This window comes from Monodon monoceros, unplaced genomic scaffold, assembly GCF_005190385.1.
Source record: "Monodon monoceros isolate NGI ecotype Baffin Bay Population unplaced genomic scaffold, NGI_Narwhal_1 Super_Scaffold_9, whole genome shotgun sequence".
Taxonomy (NCBI): domain Eukaryota; kingdom Metazoa; phylum Chordata; class Mammalia; order Artiodactyla; family Monodontidae; genus Monodon; species Monodon monoceros.
The window spans coordinates 4,319,502-4,332,689 of NW_021703786.1; the positions used below are offsets into that span (position 1 = coordinate 4,319,502).

General features: G+C 47.0%; 1 protein-coding gene across 2 annotated transcripts in view; it reads left to right on the forward strand.

Moving 5' to 3' along the window:
* The first annotated feature begins 206 nt into the window (after positions 1-206).
* The window catches only part of HLF (HLF transcription factor, PAR bZIP family member), a 54,452-nt gene continuing 41,470 nt past the window's right edge, over positions 207-13,188 (forward strand). For both annotated transcript variants that reach the window (XM_029212262.1, XM_029212263.1), the window contains exons 1-2: positions 207-706; positions 2,879-3,214. In XM_029212262.1, coding sequence (XP_029068095.1) covers positions 592-706; positions 2,879-3,214 — 451 coding nt within the window. In that variant the 5' untranslated portion in view covers positions 207-591. The remainder of the gene's footprint in view (positions 707-2,878; positions 3,215-13,188) is intronic.

Below are 13,188 nucleotides of genomic sequence, written 5' to 3' on the forward strand. Positions count from 1 at the left end.
ACACGCGGCGGCGGACGGGCGGGCCCGCGTGGGGCCCCGCCCCCGCACGCCTATCGGCGCGCGGTGCGGGCCCTGACGTCACTCTTGTCAGGCCGCGGCACATGGGCGGCCGGATGCGCTGAGCCCGGCGCTGCGGGGCAGCGGAGCGCGGGGGAGCAGCGGCCGCTGGCTCGGGGAGGGGGGTGGGGTGGGACGGCCCGCGGCCTCTGAGCTAGCGCGACTCGGCCGGGCGGTGCGGTGCCTTCCGCCCTCTGCAGCTGTCTGCATATTTTTTCTTTCTTTTTCGCAATTTTGAACATTTAACAAGACGAGGGGTTCGAAGCAAGTGAGAGCATCCTGCACGTCGTGGAGGAGCCCGCGGGCACTTGGCGCGCTCTCTGGGGACTGTATTGGGAACCCGAAAGTTTTTTGTTTTTATATTTTTACGCAGATGTATTTATAAAGACATAAGTAATTTTTTTTTCTTCCCTGTCTGCACCTCCTTGAAAGCGAGAACTTTTGGCAAAGGACGGAGGAAAAAGCTCAACATTTTTGGGGGAGGTTGGGGTTGTTTTTTATTTTTTAAGAAAAAAAAAAATTGAGTGCATCGCGATGGAGAAAATGTCCCGACAGCTCCCACTGAATCCCACCTTTATCCCGCCTCCCTACGGCGTGCTCAGGTCCTTGCTGGAGAACCCGCTGAAGCTCCCCCTTCATCACGAAGACGGTGAGCGCTGCCCTCCTGGCTGCCCCGCTCTGGGAAGGAACAACGCTTCCGGGGCCCCCTCCTGGGCCGGGCACCCCCGCTGGAGCATCCATACCCCTCCGTCCCTGCCCCCGGCACCCCGGCCTTGCTTTGATGAAATCGAGGAGCTCACCTATCGCCCCATCCCTCCTCCTCAAAAAGGGGAGGGGACCCTCTCGCTGAGCAACGTTTAAAATAGCGTTGGGGACCCGGCCGGGCCTTCCCGGGTCCCGCTCGGGCGGCGCAGGTGGGAGATAGAACTTGACAGGTCAGTGTTCCCTAGATTGAGGTTCACCCGCACGCAGAGGGAAACCGCCTGCACGCAGGCAGAGTAGCGCGGGCTGGGAAGAGAAACCACAGGGCCGGCTTCCACGCGGGTGGGGGCTCGAGTCGGGGGTCTCACTGCGGAGCCTGGGTATTGGGATCGTGCTTATCGCTGCTGTTAGTTGTTAGTGTTTGGAACACCCGAGGTGAGAGCGGAGATGCCTGTTCTCCCGGGCTGGGTGCTTCAGAAAGGGGGGTGTTGGCTGGGGTTGGCTGGGGGAGTGGTCTCTGGGCGGGATGCCGCGCACGCCCCCAGCGCTGCCACCTTCCCAGTGCACTTTTCCTGGTGGGAGGGGAGAGCGGAGCAGGCTCACGTGTAACCGCGCAGGAGCCTCCTCTGGCTTGAGCCTTTTCTTGGTAAGTCCCAAACCTTCCCCAGGCAACCTTGGTTGGAGCGGGCCAGGAGGGGTCGTGCGAGGAGGCGCCGAACCCAGCTGGTGCCGCCAGGGATTTGCCGTTTGGGTTTCATGCCTTCGATATCACGGTAGCAGATATGAACCGTGCGGTGAACCGTGCGGCTCAGAGTGTAAAGTCTTGAAAGATCATTTGGCTACAAGTAGCCCGGGATTACTCGCATCTTCTTTCCTAGGGCAACCTGTTGCATTACAAGAGTTGAGGGGTTTGGTTCGCCGTCTGCAGAACATAGCTTCCCTCTTAACTCCCCTTTAAGGAGGAGCACTTGGGAGGAAGGTGCTGCCTGCAGTCTTTTGCATCTGTGGGTGTTTTAAAGTCAGATTCTTGAGAGATGAGACCGTAGAGGATTAGAATGAATGGCGATGGAGACTGTGTTTCTGTGAGGAAGAAGCTCAGAAGCCAAATTGCTTAATCCCAGATGCCACCCGCACCTGAGTACTAGACTTGTCCAAATCCAGAGCGCTGGTTAAAGACCTAATGGGGTGAGTGATACTTCCAGGTAGAAAGCAGCTGCACACCTCCATCACAGGTATCCAGAGGAACCACCTTTTCTGATATTTGTGCTTTTGACAGGTTGCATACATGTATAATTTTTGAGTTGGATCATACTTCAGTGTTTGGGGAAGAGGAGGAAGAAAACACTTCGTATTTAAAACCAAACCAAAACAAAAAACTCCTTTTGTAAAATGCAACGTACCTCAGTGGCTTTAGAAGCAAAGCACATTGTGGGCTAGGCAGTTCTCAGCTTTCCTCTCTGCAATGTGAGGCATTGGTCAAGCTCCTATCAAGTCTCAGAGCCTCCGTTGCTTCATTGTGAATGGGGATCGTCGCTATTTGCAAGTTTATTATGAGATTCTTTTGGGGGAAAAATATATGGAAAGAACCAGGTATGTTAGTAGGTGCTCAGTACATGGTATCAAAGAAGGGTGGAGAGTCCCTGCTTTACCAAAATTAGAATTATGAATGCACTGGCTTTCTAAATATGAATGACCTCATATTGTTACTGTAATCAGTTTCCTGGAGGATAAATCATGCCTGGTTATTGGCTGTGTTCTTAAAAATCACAGCAGTTGTATGTAATTGCAGGTGTTATTTTACCACTGTAGATTTAAATTATCGTCTCCTCAAATAATGCACTGAATCCTGTGCTGTCTTGTTTATATCCCAGATCAGTCTCTAGCCCTGTCCCGAGGACTAGTGCTTTCTTTCCAAAGTAAATAGGAAGATGTTGAAAAACAGGCAGAGATCCATGTCCTGCCTGAACTTTTAACTCTAGGTCCACAAGAACCAGCAGCTAGAGAAGGACCCTGGCATTTGTGGGAAGTAGTCTTGTAGCAGAAGCCAGGAGGAGTGATTAAAAAAGCAAGACTTTTTCATTTTCTTTTTTAAACTCCAATTTCCCCCCCCTTTTTGCAGCATTTAGTAAAGATAAAGACAAGGAAAAGAAGCTGGATGATGAGAGTAATAGCCCGACGGTCCCTCAGTCAGCATTCTTGGGACCCACCTTATGGGACAAAACTCTTCCCTATGACGGAGATACTTTCCAGTTGGAATACATGGACCTGGAGGAGTTTTTGTCGGAAAATGGCATTCCCCCCAGCCCGTCTCAGCATGACCACAGCCCTCACCCTCCCGGGCTACAGCCGGCTTCCTCAGCTGCCCCCTCCGTCATGGACCTCAGCAGTCGGACCTCTGCACCCATTCACCCTGGCATCCCATCCCCAAACTGTATGCAGAGCCCCATCAGACCAGGTAAACTCTCAGAAGTTTCTCCCTTCAGGTGGGGAGGAGGGAGAAGGAGGGAGAGGGTGCGGGTGATATAAACGTCTTAACGAACAGGGGTGCTTTAGCACACTTGAAAAGTGGAGTCTTGTATTTCATTGTAGTGGTTGTCCCACTTCAATGAGCATATCACCTGGAGACTCAGCTAAAGGCAGATTCTATGGAACCTACCCCCAGAAAGTCTGATTTTTCAGGTCTGGATGAGGCCCAGGGATATGCATTTTTAACCGGCCCCCTGGGGGATTCTAATGCAGCTGATCCAAGGACTGCAGTTTAAGAAATACCAACCTGCAGTTAATGATTTGGATAACTTAGGCATCCATCTCATCTTCTGTCTCTTTTCCTCATTCCCCAAATACACAGATAATAGGACCTTGCTGAATGATTTGGGTAGACTGTCTATAAGGCTGTGGTTTACCTATATGCATTGTTCTCTGGCCCAAAGGAAAAAAATGTGAGTCGGGGTGTGGGGCAGATAGCTTTTCCATCCATTTCATCTTGTGTTGTCGTCGATTGAGAAACTAAATCTAAAAGCAGCTCTCACATTAAGCGTGGCTTAGCCTTCTTCAGCATCAGATCCCGTCTCTCTCTTTTCCCCATTCCTATAAACCAAATTGTTCTTATATATTTGTTTTCATTTTCATCTGTTCACCACACGTAATCCACTTTTATCAAAACCCACAAGGCCCCAAGGCTGGCTTTAAATGGTGTTGAAATATTACACAAAAACGTTACCTGAAATGACCAGTACTTCAAAACCCACCGCCAAATGCTCAGATATAAACACAAGTTGAGGGAGCTCTGTCTTCGTGCCTTTAGTACCCTGTCGTACAAAATGAACAGGAAGAAAGGCCACTTCACGAGCGAGCGCAGGTAACCAGGAACAAAGATGAAGCCAGCTAAATTGTCAGGAAGGTCGCTGAGCCAAGGGCCTTAGCTGTGGGGAGGACAGAAAGCAGGACAATGGGAGACTTGTGCTAGAGATCATTCCTGAAGTCTATGTCCTCAACTCGTGTAGAATTTCTGTGACACACAGAGCGAGATTAAAATGAAACGAAACGGTGCAGAGGAGGAAGAGAACGCCCCTGCCTTGAAATGTTAGTGTTGAAGCTCTCCCATCAAATCTCTCTGTGCTGCCCCTTCTCCAAAACCCACTTTGAATTATAACTTCAAGGCTACTGGCTGGAATGGCTTTAAGTCTTAGCCTCTGACCACCTCAGAAGGTCACGGAAGCTTAGGGAAACACTCCTTTATGTGACCCTGAGCCCCTGTTACTTAGGACACACAGGCCGTTTTCCCAGGAACAGACAACAAAATAAATAACCATTCAGAGTGAGAAAACAACCAGGAGGAAGGGGACAGAGCCTCAGGGAGAAGGCACAGTTATGCCTCAGTCATCTTCTCTGCAGAATGAGACTGACCACTTCGTAGCCGTGTGACCTTACAAAGTGATACAGTCTTTCCGGGCCTCAGTTTCCCTTTGTGTAGGAGGGTATAATTTCTATTTGATTGGACTATTGTGAAAATTAGAGACAGTATGTATAAAGGGTCAAATGACAAGCACTAGTTATTTTTTAATGAGAACAGTTACGATCATTATTCTGTGTCAACTTTCATCATTTATTCCAATTTCTGCCTTCTGAAATACCTTCATAAAGCAATTAGGTACAGTATATAACCCTTTTTTCTGGAGAGAAATGTCAGGAGATTTTGACCAATAGTTTTTGGCTTGGGGTATTCTAAGCCTAACACATATACTCATTTGACAAGTATTTCTCAGTTTTCTCTCACGTACAGGATATGTGCCATGTTAGAAACTCTGTATTTTTTCCCAAGAGGCATGCAGTTATTGGGACCCCACCCTTAGGTTTCCACTGAAAAATCAAGAATTGGGGTTTTGGAGTTTGAAGCTTCCTTAAAAGTCACTTGTCAGGGCTCACAGAATCAGTATTAATGACTTTCAGAAACGTCTGATGCCCGAATCAGGTTTGCAATCCGTAACAAAGGACTGCCTAGTTTCAGTGGCTATCATTTTGTTAGGTTATGGAGTTAAAGGCACTAGGATCAGACGGGGCACTGGCATCTAGAAGTAAGCTCTTCATTTAAACGTCCTTTTTCATAATGGAAACACACTTCAAAATAATACTCTTCAATTCAGTTAAACTCAGTGATAGTCCTGACAAAAAAGGAAAAGAAGTTAGAGCTCTTCTTAAAATACCAAATGCAGGTAAAATAACACTGCTTTTCGTACAGTGCTGATCATTATAAAGGTGATAATGCAAAGTAAAATTCTAGGGAGTGTTGGATGGTATATCACAAGCAAACCTGAAAAAGGAGGAAGTTCTTGATTATTCTCTGTAATCACAGTGGTGACCAGAATAGAAATACCAAGTTAATCTTGAGGAAAATAAGTCCTCAGAAGGGAAGAGCACAGATGTAGCTGTGAACATTCTGGGAATTGTAGAATTTCAGTCTAGAGCAAGATTTCTCAGCTTTGGCACTGTTTGACGTTTCAGGTAAGTCTTTGTTGTAAGGACTGTCCTGTGCATTGTAGGATGTTTAAGGGCATCCCTGGCTTCTGTCCTCCAGAAGGCAGTAAAACTACCCCCTCCCACAGCCTGTGACAAGTAAAAATGTCTCCAGTTACTGCCAAATGTCCCCTGAGGGCAAAATCACCTCCGTTGAGAACTACTGATCTCTGACTTTCGATTTGAATGACAAAATCTGGGCTTAATTCAGGGTCCTGTCACACACATGGATGCTTTTTACCTCCTGTAATGCTTTATGGCAAAACTTTTGAGAAGGTCAGGAGACCTTAAGTTGCCAAGAAGAAATATAATGTTAATAAGAGTATACTTATACACTTTTAGTTGATAAAACTGAGACATCAGACTAATCAGGAGATAATTGCAAAGCAATTTTATTAAACATTTGTTTTCTGCTCTCTGCTCAGCATGCATCTTTTGAGTTACACTCAGTAACATTGTGCCATTAGTGCTGCCTGTGTGGTTGAAAGGAAATGAAGCTGTGAGGTGACAAATTATGCATTTCTAGGTTTACCCCAAGCGTGTCTTGGAATGACAAGGTGAGCGTTCTTGTGAATTCTCTTACTATTTACCCTGACTGCCCTCCAACCTCTTTCCTGTTTTATATACTCATCCTTATTCCTCTGTCTAGCTATCTGATCAAAGAATGAATTAAATATCTGAATACAATTTTCCTTGAAGAAATAACCCAGGGATCCATTGAAACCTCCTGTGGCTATGGGGTTATTGCTAAGCTTTCTGGGGTGACATCTTAATGAAGGAAGAGTGGTGGTTCCTGGATGCTATAGCCACCTGCACGGGCTTCTCAGTCACCTGAGATGCAGCTTCCTAGACTTTCCCAGGCCAGCCTGGACTTTCCCAGGCAGGAAATCATCCTGACCACTTCGATGTTTGCATGTCAGATGCTATCAGAGGTGGTACCTGGGAGTGCTTTCCTGGAGGTATGTGCTGCGTACTGGAAAAATAAGAATCAGTTTGCCCTGAGAATTGAGCAATTGCTTTAAGGACAGCAGTCCCTTTAGGGAAGTCATCTATAGCAGACAAAGGCAGAGTTATTTTTAAATCACATGCTTGTAAAGCCAGATTTGAAATTGTTTCCTCTGGTGGTTTTTCTTTGAATAGCTTGAGGGTGTCCTACCACTTTAGACCCGTATTCAGCTGAGAATTACGAAGCCTCTCTTTCCAGTTCTGAGCACAGAGCCTAGGTTGTGATGAAGGCTGGTTACGGAGTGAAGTGAAAACCCTTACATGTGGTGGTGAGTGGGAAGAGGAGGGCATGAATGGGTGGCCCAAGGAGAGTGAGGAGGTAGGGGAGACCCCATGGTACCCTTGCAGGATGGAATCCGTGTCCTGGAATTGCTGACCTTGCCTTGTAATGAGCTTTTCACATGGAAGGAAGATGCTGGCTCTGGGTTCTGAACCATGGTGGAGGGGAGTTCTGTGCTGGTGGTTCTGGGATTATGAGAGTCCTGCTTAGGCAACAGGCTTCTTTTGGTTTTTCCAGCATCATGAGATGAAGCTTCAGTTTCTCCCTCCCCTTCAGGGCATGCAGTTCATATATTTTCCCTTCCAGCATGTTGATAAATCTGCAGATTGGCAGCGCCCTGATTGAGTTGAGGTGCACTGCGCCCCAGGTATATCTTGAAAGTGCTTTTCATTCATCAGGTTCAAGGAGATCACGAGGGGAGAGAGACAGCTTTGTTCTGGAAGCAGGCAGACTTTTTTGTTTCTTGTAAGGGTTTGTCTTCTCCACCACACCTTGTAGAGGACAGGCCTGCCCTGTTCTCTTGGCTTTGTCATGTGAAACATTCCCAGGACAGTGGATCCTAGCCTTCTGGCAAGAGGTATTCCCAGACAGGTATGGACAGCAAGGGTGACTGGGTGCTTAAGAGTATCAGCTCTGGACCCAGGGACTTGGGTTCACATCCTGCATTTGTAACCAGAGGTCGATTCCTTGACCTCTTTAAGCCTTGGTTTTCTCATCAATAGAATGGAGACTGTAAATAATCCCCCTTTTGTGGGGTTTTAACAGGGTGTGTGGCACATGCATACTCAGAGCCTGGAGCTAGAATGATGTCGTGGCTTGCAAGTAGGGAAAGGAATGGCTTATTCCCAAACCCGTTCTCCATTTAGGGATTTGTTTCATCCAGTGCCCTTCCCTCTGCAAAAATAGGACGTGCGTTTTTTTTTTGTTGTTGTTGTTTTTTCCCCAGCATGCCCAGGCCCTATTCCTTAGAGCCTGCCTGACTTTTCTCCTCTGCTCTGGGTTGAGACGAGCCACTTCCCTGACGTTACCCCAGCAGCTGCGCTTCTGGGTTAGCAACTCCTGTTCCTCCAGTGTGGAAACAGCCGCTCACTGGCTACCCAGCCCCCAGGTCTCGTGCGAGCCCCGGGCACCCTGGCTGCCTGCCTGCGTGACCGTGTGCTCCAGGCACGTGGCTGTGCCCTGTGGAGCTCGCCCAGCTCTGGGTGGCGTGCTGGCTGCCTGCCACCCTCCCACCCCCACTCTCGCTTCCCTTCCCAGGCGAACTACAGCGAGTGCCAGGGAGGAACTGTAATCCTGACCCTGGCATGAGAAAGTTGAGCTCTGGAGGGCCGTTCCCATGCCAGGGAAACCTGCTCTGCCCCACATTCTAGCCAGACCCCAAATGCGGCCCTCTCTCCTGCCCGTCTGCCCAGAGGCACTGTGTTCCCTGCGCTGCTACAGGAGGCGGGATTCCTGCAGGCCAGCACCTGCCGGGGGGCTTGTCAGAGTCTTTGCAGTTCAGCGCTGTGTCTACCAGACTAGAAAAATAGCAACATCCAGACAGAACTCTGTAGAGAAGGAAGGGGGTGGGGGTGGGGGTGCGAAGAAAGGCGCTGTGATAACGTCCTGGCGTAGAGAGCCAGAGGGTGAGAGACAGCGGTGACTTACCAGGTTTCTCAGAAGCCTCCCCTCCAACCGGCACTAATCACTTTCACCCAGGAATCATTTTTTATGTCTCAGCAGTGGAAATGGAGGAGAGAGGGAAGGTAGTAGGGGAAGTAATGAGATTGAAAAAAACATCGGAAAAGAATACATGAGAGAGGGACGGGGAGGTACAGGGCCTGTATTTGATTCTGTAAGGGAATGATTGAGAGTATTGGTCCCATCTGATGTCTTCCTTTATTATAATATTTGGTGTCCCCGCAGCAAATGTCTTCATCTGAAACCACTAAACCATTGTTTTGGAATAAACTGAAATGTGCTGCAGACCTAGATGCCTGCTGGCTCACCATTCAAATGTCCATCAGAATGACCTGTGTTTGAAAAGACACAGATCCATCCCGGCAAAATCCCGCCCCTGCCATGCCTGCTCACGATCTCAGGCAGGTCCTTCAAATGATCTGAGCTTCGGATGTCCCACCTGGAACTTCGGAGTAATCCCTGGACCTGCGTCCTAGGATTGCTGAAGTTTATATGGAGATTACTTGGCACAGTGACGGGCACACAGCAACGCCCAATAACAGCTGCTCCGAGTGGCTTTCTCATTACCATCTGATCTCATTTCTCATAGGAGGACCTCACGCTGGACTCCTAGGCAGCCTCCATACTTTTCCCTTCCTAGCCAGCTAAGGCCTCTGGAGTTGGAATTCCTCCTCTGCTTCTCTGCCGAGCCTTTCTCGCCCCTCTCTTCGCCTCGGAGTTTTAAGTAGCCTTGGGTAGCTAACTTTATTCAGTCCTCCTTGTTCATGAGATTAAAAAAATCAAGCAAGCAAAACGCAGTTCAAAGAAGTTCTTGAGTAGAGGATTTCTCCAGGACATATATGGCTAGTAAATCAGTCAATCAATTGTTGTTACTATTGTGAATTTTTACTAGTAGGCAGTAATTATACTTGAAGGAAATACAGTGACCTCAGGGGTAAAGGAACCATAAAGGCGTGTTAGGGTGCTGGGAGAGGAGGGGAGTCTAGTTCATCTTCCTGCTTACAAGTAAGACTTTACATAAGCATTCCAGAATAATAATTCCTCCTTCCCCGCAGTGGTCCTTTAATGGATAAATCTTTCTCTTTCCACACATTTATTTCTCATCTGCAAAGTAGCATTTTGGTTGGGTTGATGTGAGCTTTCTAATGTGCATGAAGGGCCAGCATGGTACCTACCCTAGTTGGCCAGCCCTTACCCGAGATCCATACCGTTACTTTCCTGCAGTCAATGGTATGAAGATGAGAAAGCCGCAGAGGAAGCTGGCGGGTTGGGGAGCCATGTGGACGGTCCCCAGCAATAGCGTCAGCTTTGGCTTTGTGCTGCCCCCTGGGGAAGACAGACAAGGGTGTGATTTGGCTGCTGGTCTCCAGGAGATGGCAGCTTAGTAGGGAAGATAGAACTTGTAGGTAAAAAGATGAGTGACAGGACAAGCTCGCATGTCCTCAGTGCCAAGTGATGTGTACATAGAAGCCTCCAATATCTACTGAAAAGAGGAGGGTGAAAGAGTAAGCAAGAAAATGAGTAAAACATTTGAAAATTAATAAGGGAGCAGTGCAGACGGTGAGGGCTGCCAGGCCTCACAGGAAGCAGTCAGTGCCTGGGGCAAGAGGGCCTGGGGCGAAGCTTCTTGCAGGAGTTGGACCTTCCGTTGGGCCTCCAAGTGAGTGGTGGAGGAGCCAGGATGGTGAAGGGCAGAACGTGGAGGCAGGGATGCCCACAGGTGTTTAGGGAACAAGGTGTGGATCCAGTTTGGCTGGTGCAGAAAATTCATAAGAAGGAGGCAGGAGTGTGAGTCTGGAGAGGCAGGTGCCAGCCAGGCTGGCAGCTTCATGCATGCCAGGCTACCGAGCTTGAACTTGATCCAGGAGGCAGTGGGGAGCCATTGAAGGTTTTTGAGCAGGGAAGTGGCATGTGGACGTTTCCTCTTGGGTTCAAGGCTGGATTTGAAACATTTTTAGATACTTCACAATAGTTTCCTCTGGCGAACCGGGACTTCCTTATTTTTGTTATTTTGAAAATAAATACTCTCCCTTGAACATAAAACAGCTTTTCAAAACACAATGTTCTAATGATCTAGAGAAAGTAATTCAAAAACACAGGGTTTAAGTTTCACTTCTGAAGCCCATAATTTTGGCAATTAGGGGAAACACTCTTTGGCAAGAAAATAGTTTGAGGGATTTGAATGATTCAGAATTTAAAAGTCCAAAAGCAGGCCTGATCTCATAGGAGTAGAAAAATAGATTTTAATAAGCCCAAGCCATTAATATTCATGACTTTACAATGCCTCTGTTATAAAGCTTACTGGGTTTGCAAACAAGTATGTTAAACCTATTTCTATGAGTGTAGGTTTTTGTTTTTCTTTGAGTGTGTGTATATGTGTATGTGAGAGAGAGAAAGAAGGAAGGTTTCAGTGATACAAATAGTACTTGATTATAAGGATTACCTGCAGCAGTAATATCAGGCTGAAAACACTTAGGCAAGTGTTTGGCCAGCTTAGTAATTTTACTCCTGAGAGACAAAGGAGTCCTTATTACAGTTTTGTATTCTTTTTTTTTTTTTTTTTTTCCGGTACGTGGGCCTCTCACTGCTGTGGCCTCTCCCGTTGCGGAGCACGGGCTCCAGACGTGCAGGCTCAGCGGCCATGGCTCACGGGCCCAGCCGCTCTGCGGCATGTGGGATCTTCCTGGACCAGGGCACGAACCCGTGTCCCCTGAATTGGCAGGTGGACTCTCAACCACTGTACCACCTGGGAAGCCCCAGTTTTGTATTCTTGAGTCCTGACCTTGTATTTGTGGCTCCCTTCTTCCCTGAAGCCGGAATTAGCTGCACAGCATGCAGAGATCTGGTGGCTGGGGTTGGGGGGTGCTGCTGGAGGAAAGGGACTTTGTGAGAGCAGACAGGCTCTGCGAGAGCAATGGGAGCTGCTGAATGGCACCTGCACGAAGTAACTCACTCAGGTACCCCTGAAGTGTTCTCTGAGATCAAGCCAAGATGACAGAAATAAGGAGGAGTTGCCCTAACCCAAACCAGTTCCCTTAAGTAAAAGAAAAAAAACAAAACAGTCAATGTGTGCAGTTTCACCTCCAGCTATGTACAATAGACAATTACAGGAGTGTTGGCAGAATCAGGCATCTGTTGGGGAAAAACTATTCAGTACTTGTTTCTGTCAAATTGGCTTCTGGTGGATATACACTCCATGACTTAATGTGAAAATTCCTGAAATGTTTGTTTTCCTTCTTTTCTGACTTTAGCAAGTATTGTTACTGTCTCAAGTCCCTAACCATCCAGCTCATAATGGGAATCCAGTCTCATTTTCTGTCCTGAAAAATTATACAGTTCTACTGTCACACAGATCTCCTAAAAGTTTTGTTTTTAGAAGTTTAATCTAGAATTTTTTATTTTTTTCATTAATGATTTTTGGAAGAATGCTTTGGAATTTAGGGTCTTGTAATGAGAGATGACTTGTGGCTAATTAAACCCCTTTCCCTCTCAAATCTTGCCTGGGAGACCCTAGATTCCTAAAAACAATGAGTGCATGCTGCAGAAGGGTGCTCCAGGGAGCTACAACATTAAATCATCTGTGACAAAATGTTCTCTTAGAAAGTGAGATTGCATAAATGGTTCAGCAGAAATAAGTGCTTTGGCAGAAACTCCTTGAGTGGGAAAGAGTAGTGCTTTCTTTTGTAATTAGCTCTGGGTAACAGTCTGCTTTGATGTCCTTGCAGTGGAACCCAAGCATGGATAGTGGAGCAGAGAAGGAAAGCCTCACTGCTGCTCTGTAAGTGTTTTTGCACTTAATGGAAAGAGTTAAGTGAGGCTGTCCATTCATGCACAATAAATGCCTCTTGAATTGAATTGAATGGGTAAAATGAAGGTTTGTTTGGGGAAGGATGCCACCAGGCCCTGACCAATGGGAATCAGGGCTGTAAACCAGATGAACAAGATCATCTAGATAGGCAGTAATCAGATTGCTCAGAACAGAGATCTCAGTACCCCAAGGTAGGAAGAGTTCTTCTAAGGAGAGTGACAAAGAGTCAAACTCCATCTGCCAAAAGGATTGATCAGAAGACTTAGTTCACCTTAGAATGGATTCATTGTGCTGTGGGCTTAGTATCACTGAAGGAGATTATGGAGGCTTTTACTAGAGAAAACTTTAAAAATAGGATGGAGATCTCATATCCAGTTGGAATAATACTGCTTTTAGAGACCAAATGCCACTGAAAGATTTATAGAGGAAAGAGTAAATAATATAAAATGTAAAGATAGAAATAAAGCCTTGATGGAGTTTCTGAGGCTAAAAAAGGAAAATTTGTAGAACTGACTTCATAGGAATTTCACAGAATTCATTTCATTACAGTTGATTTCTTTTTATTAATACACTTTACCAGGGGAGTTGGATGCTTTTTTTTCCTCATAGAATCTAAAGTATGTTTATTTCAAATGGCCAGTAA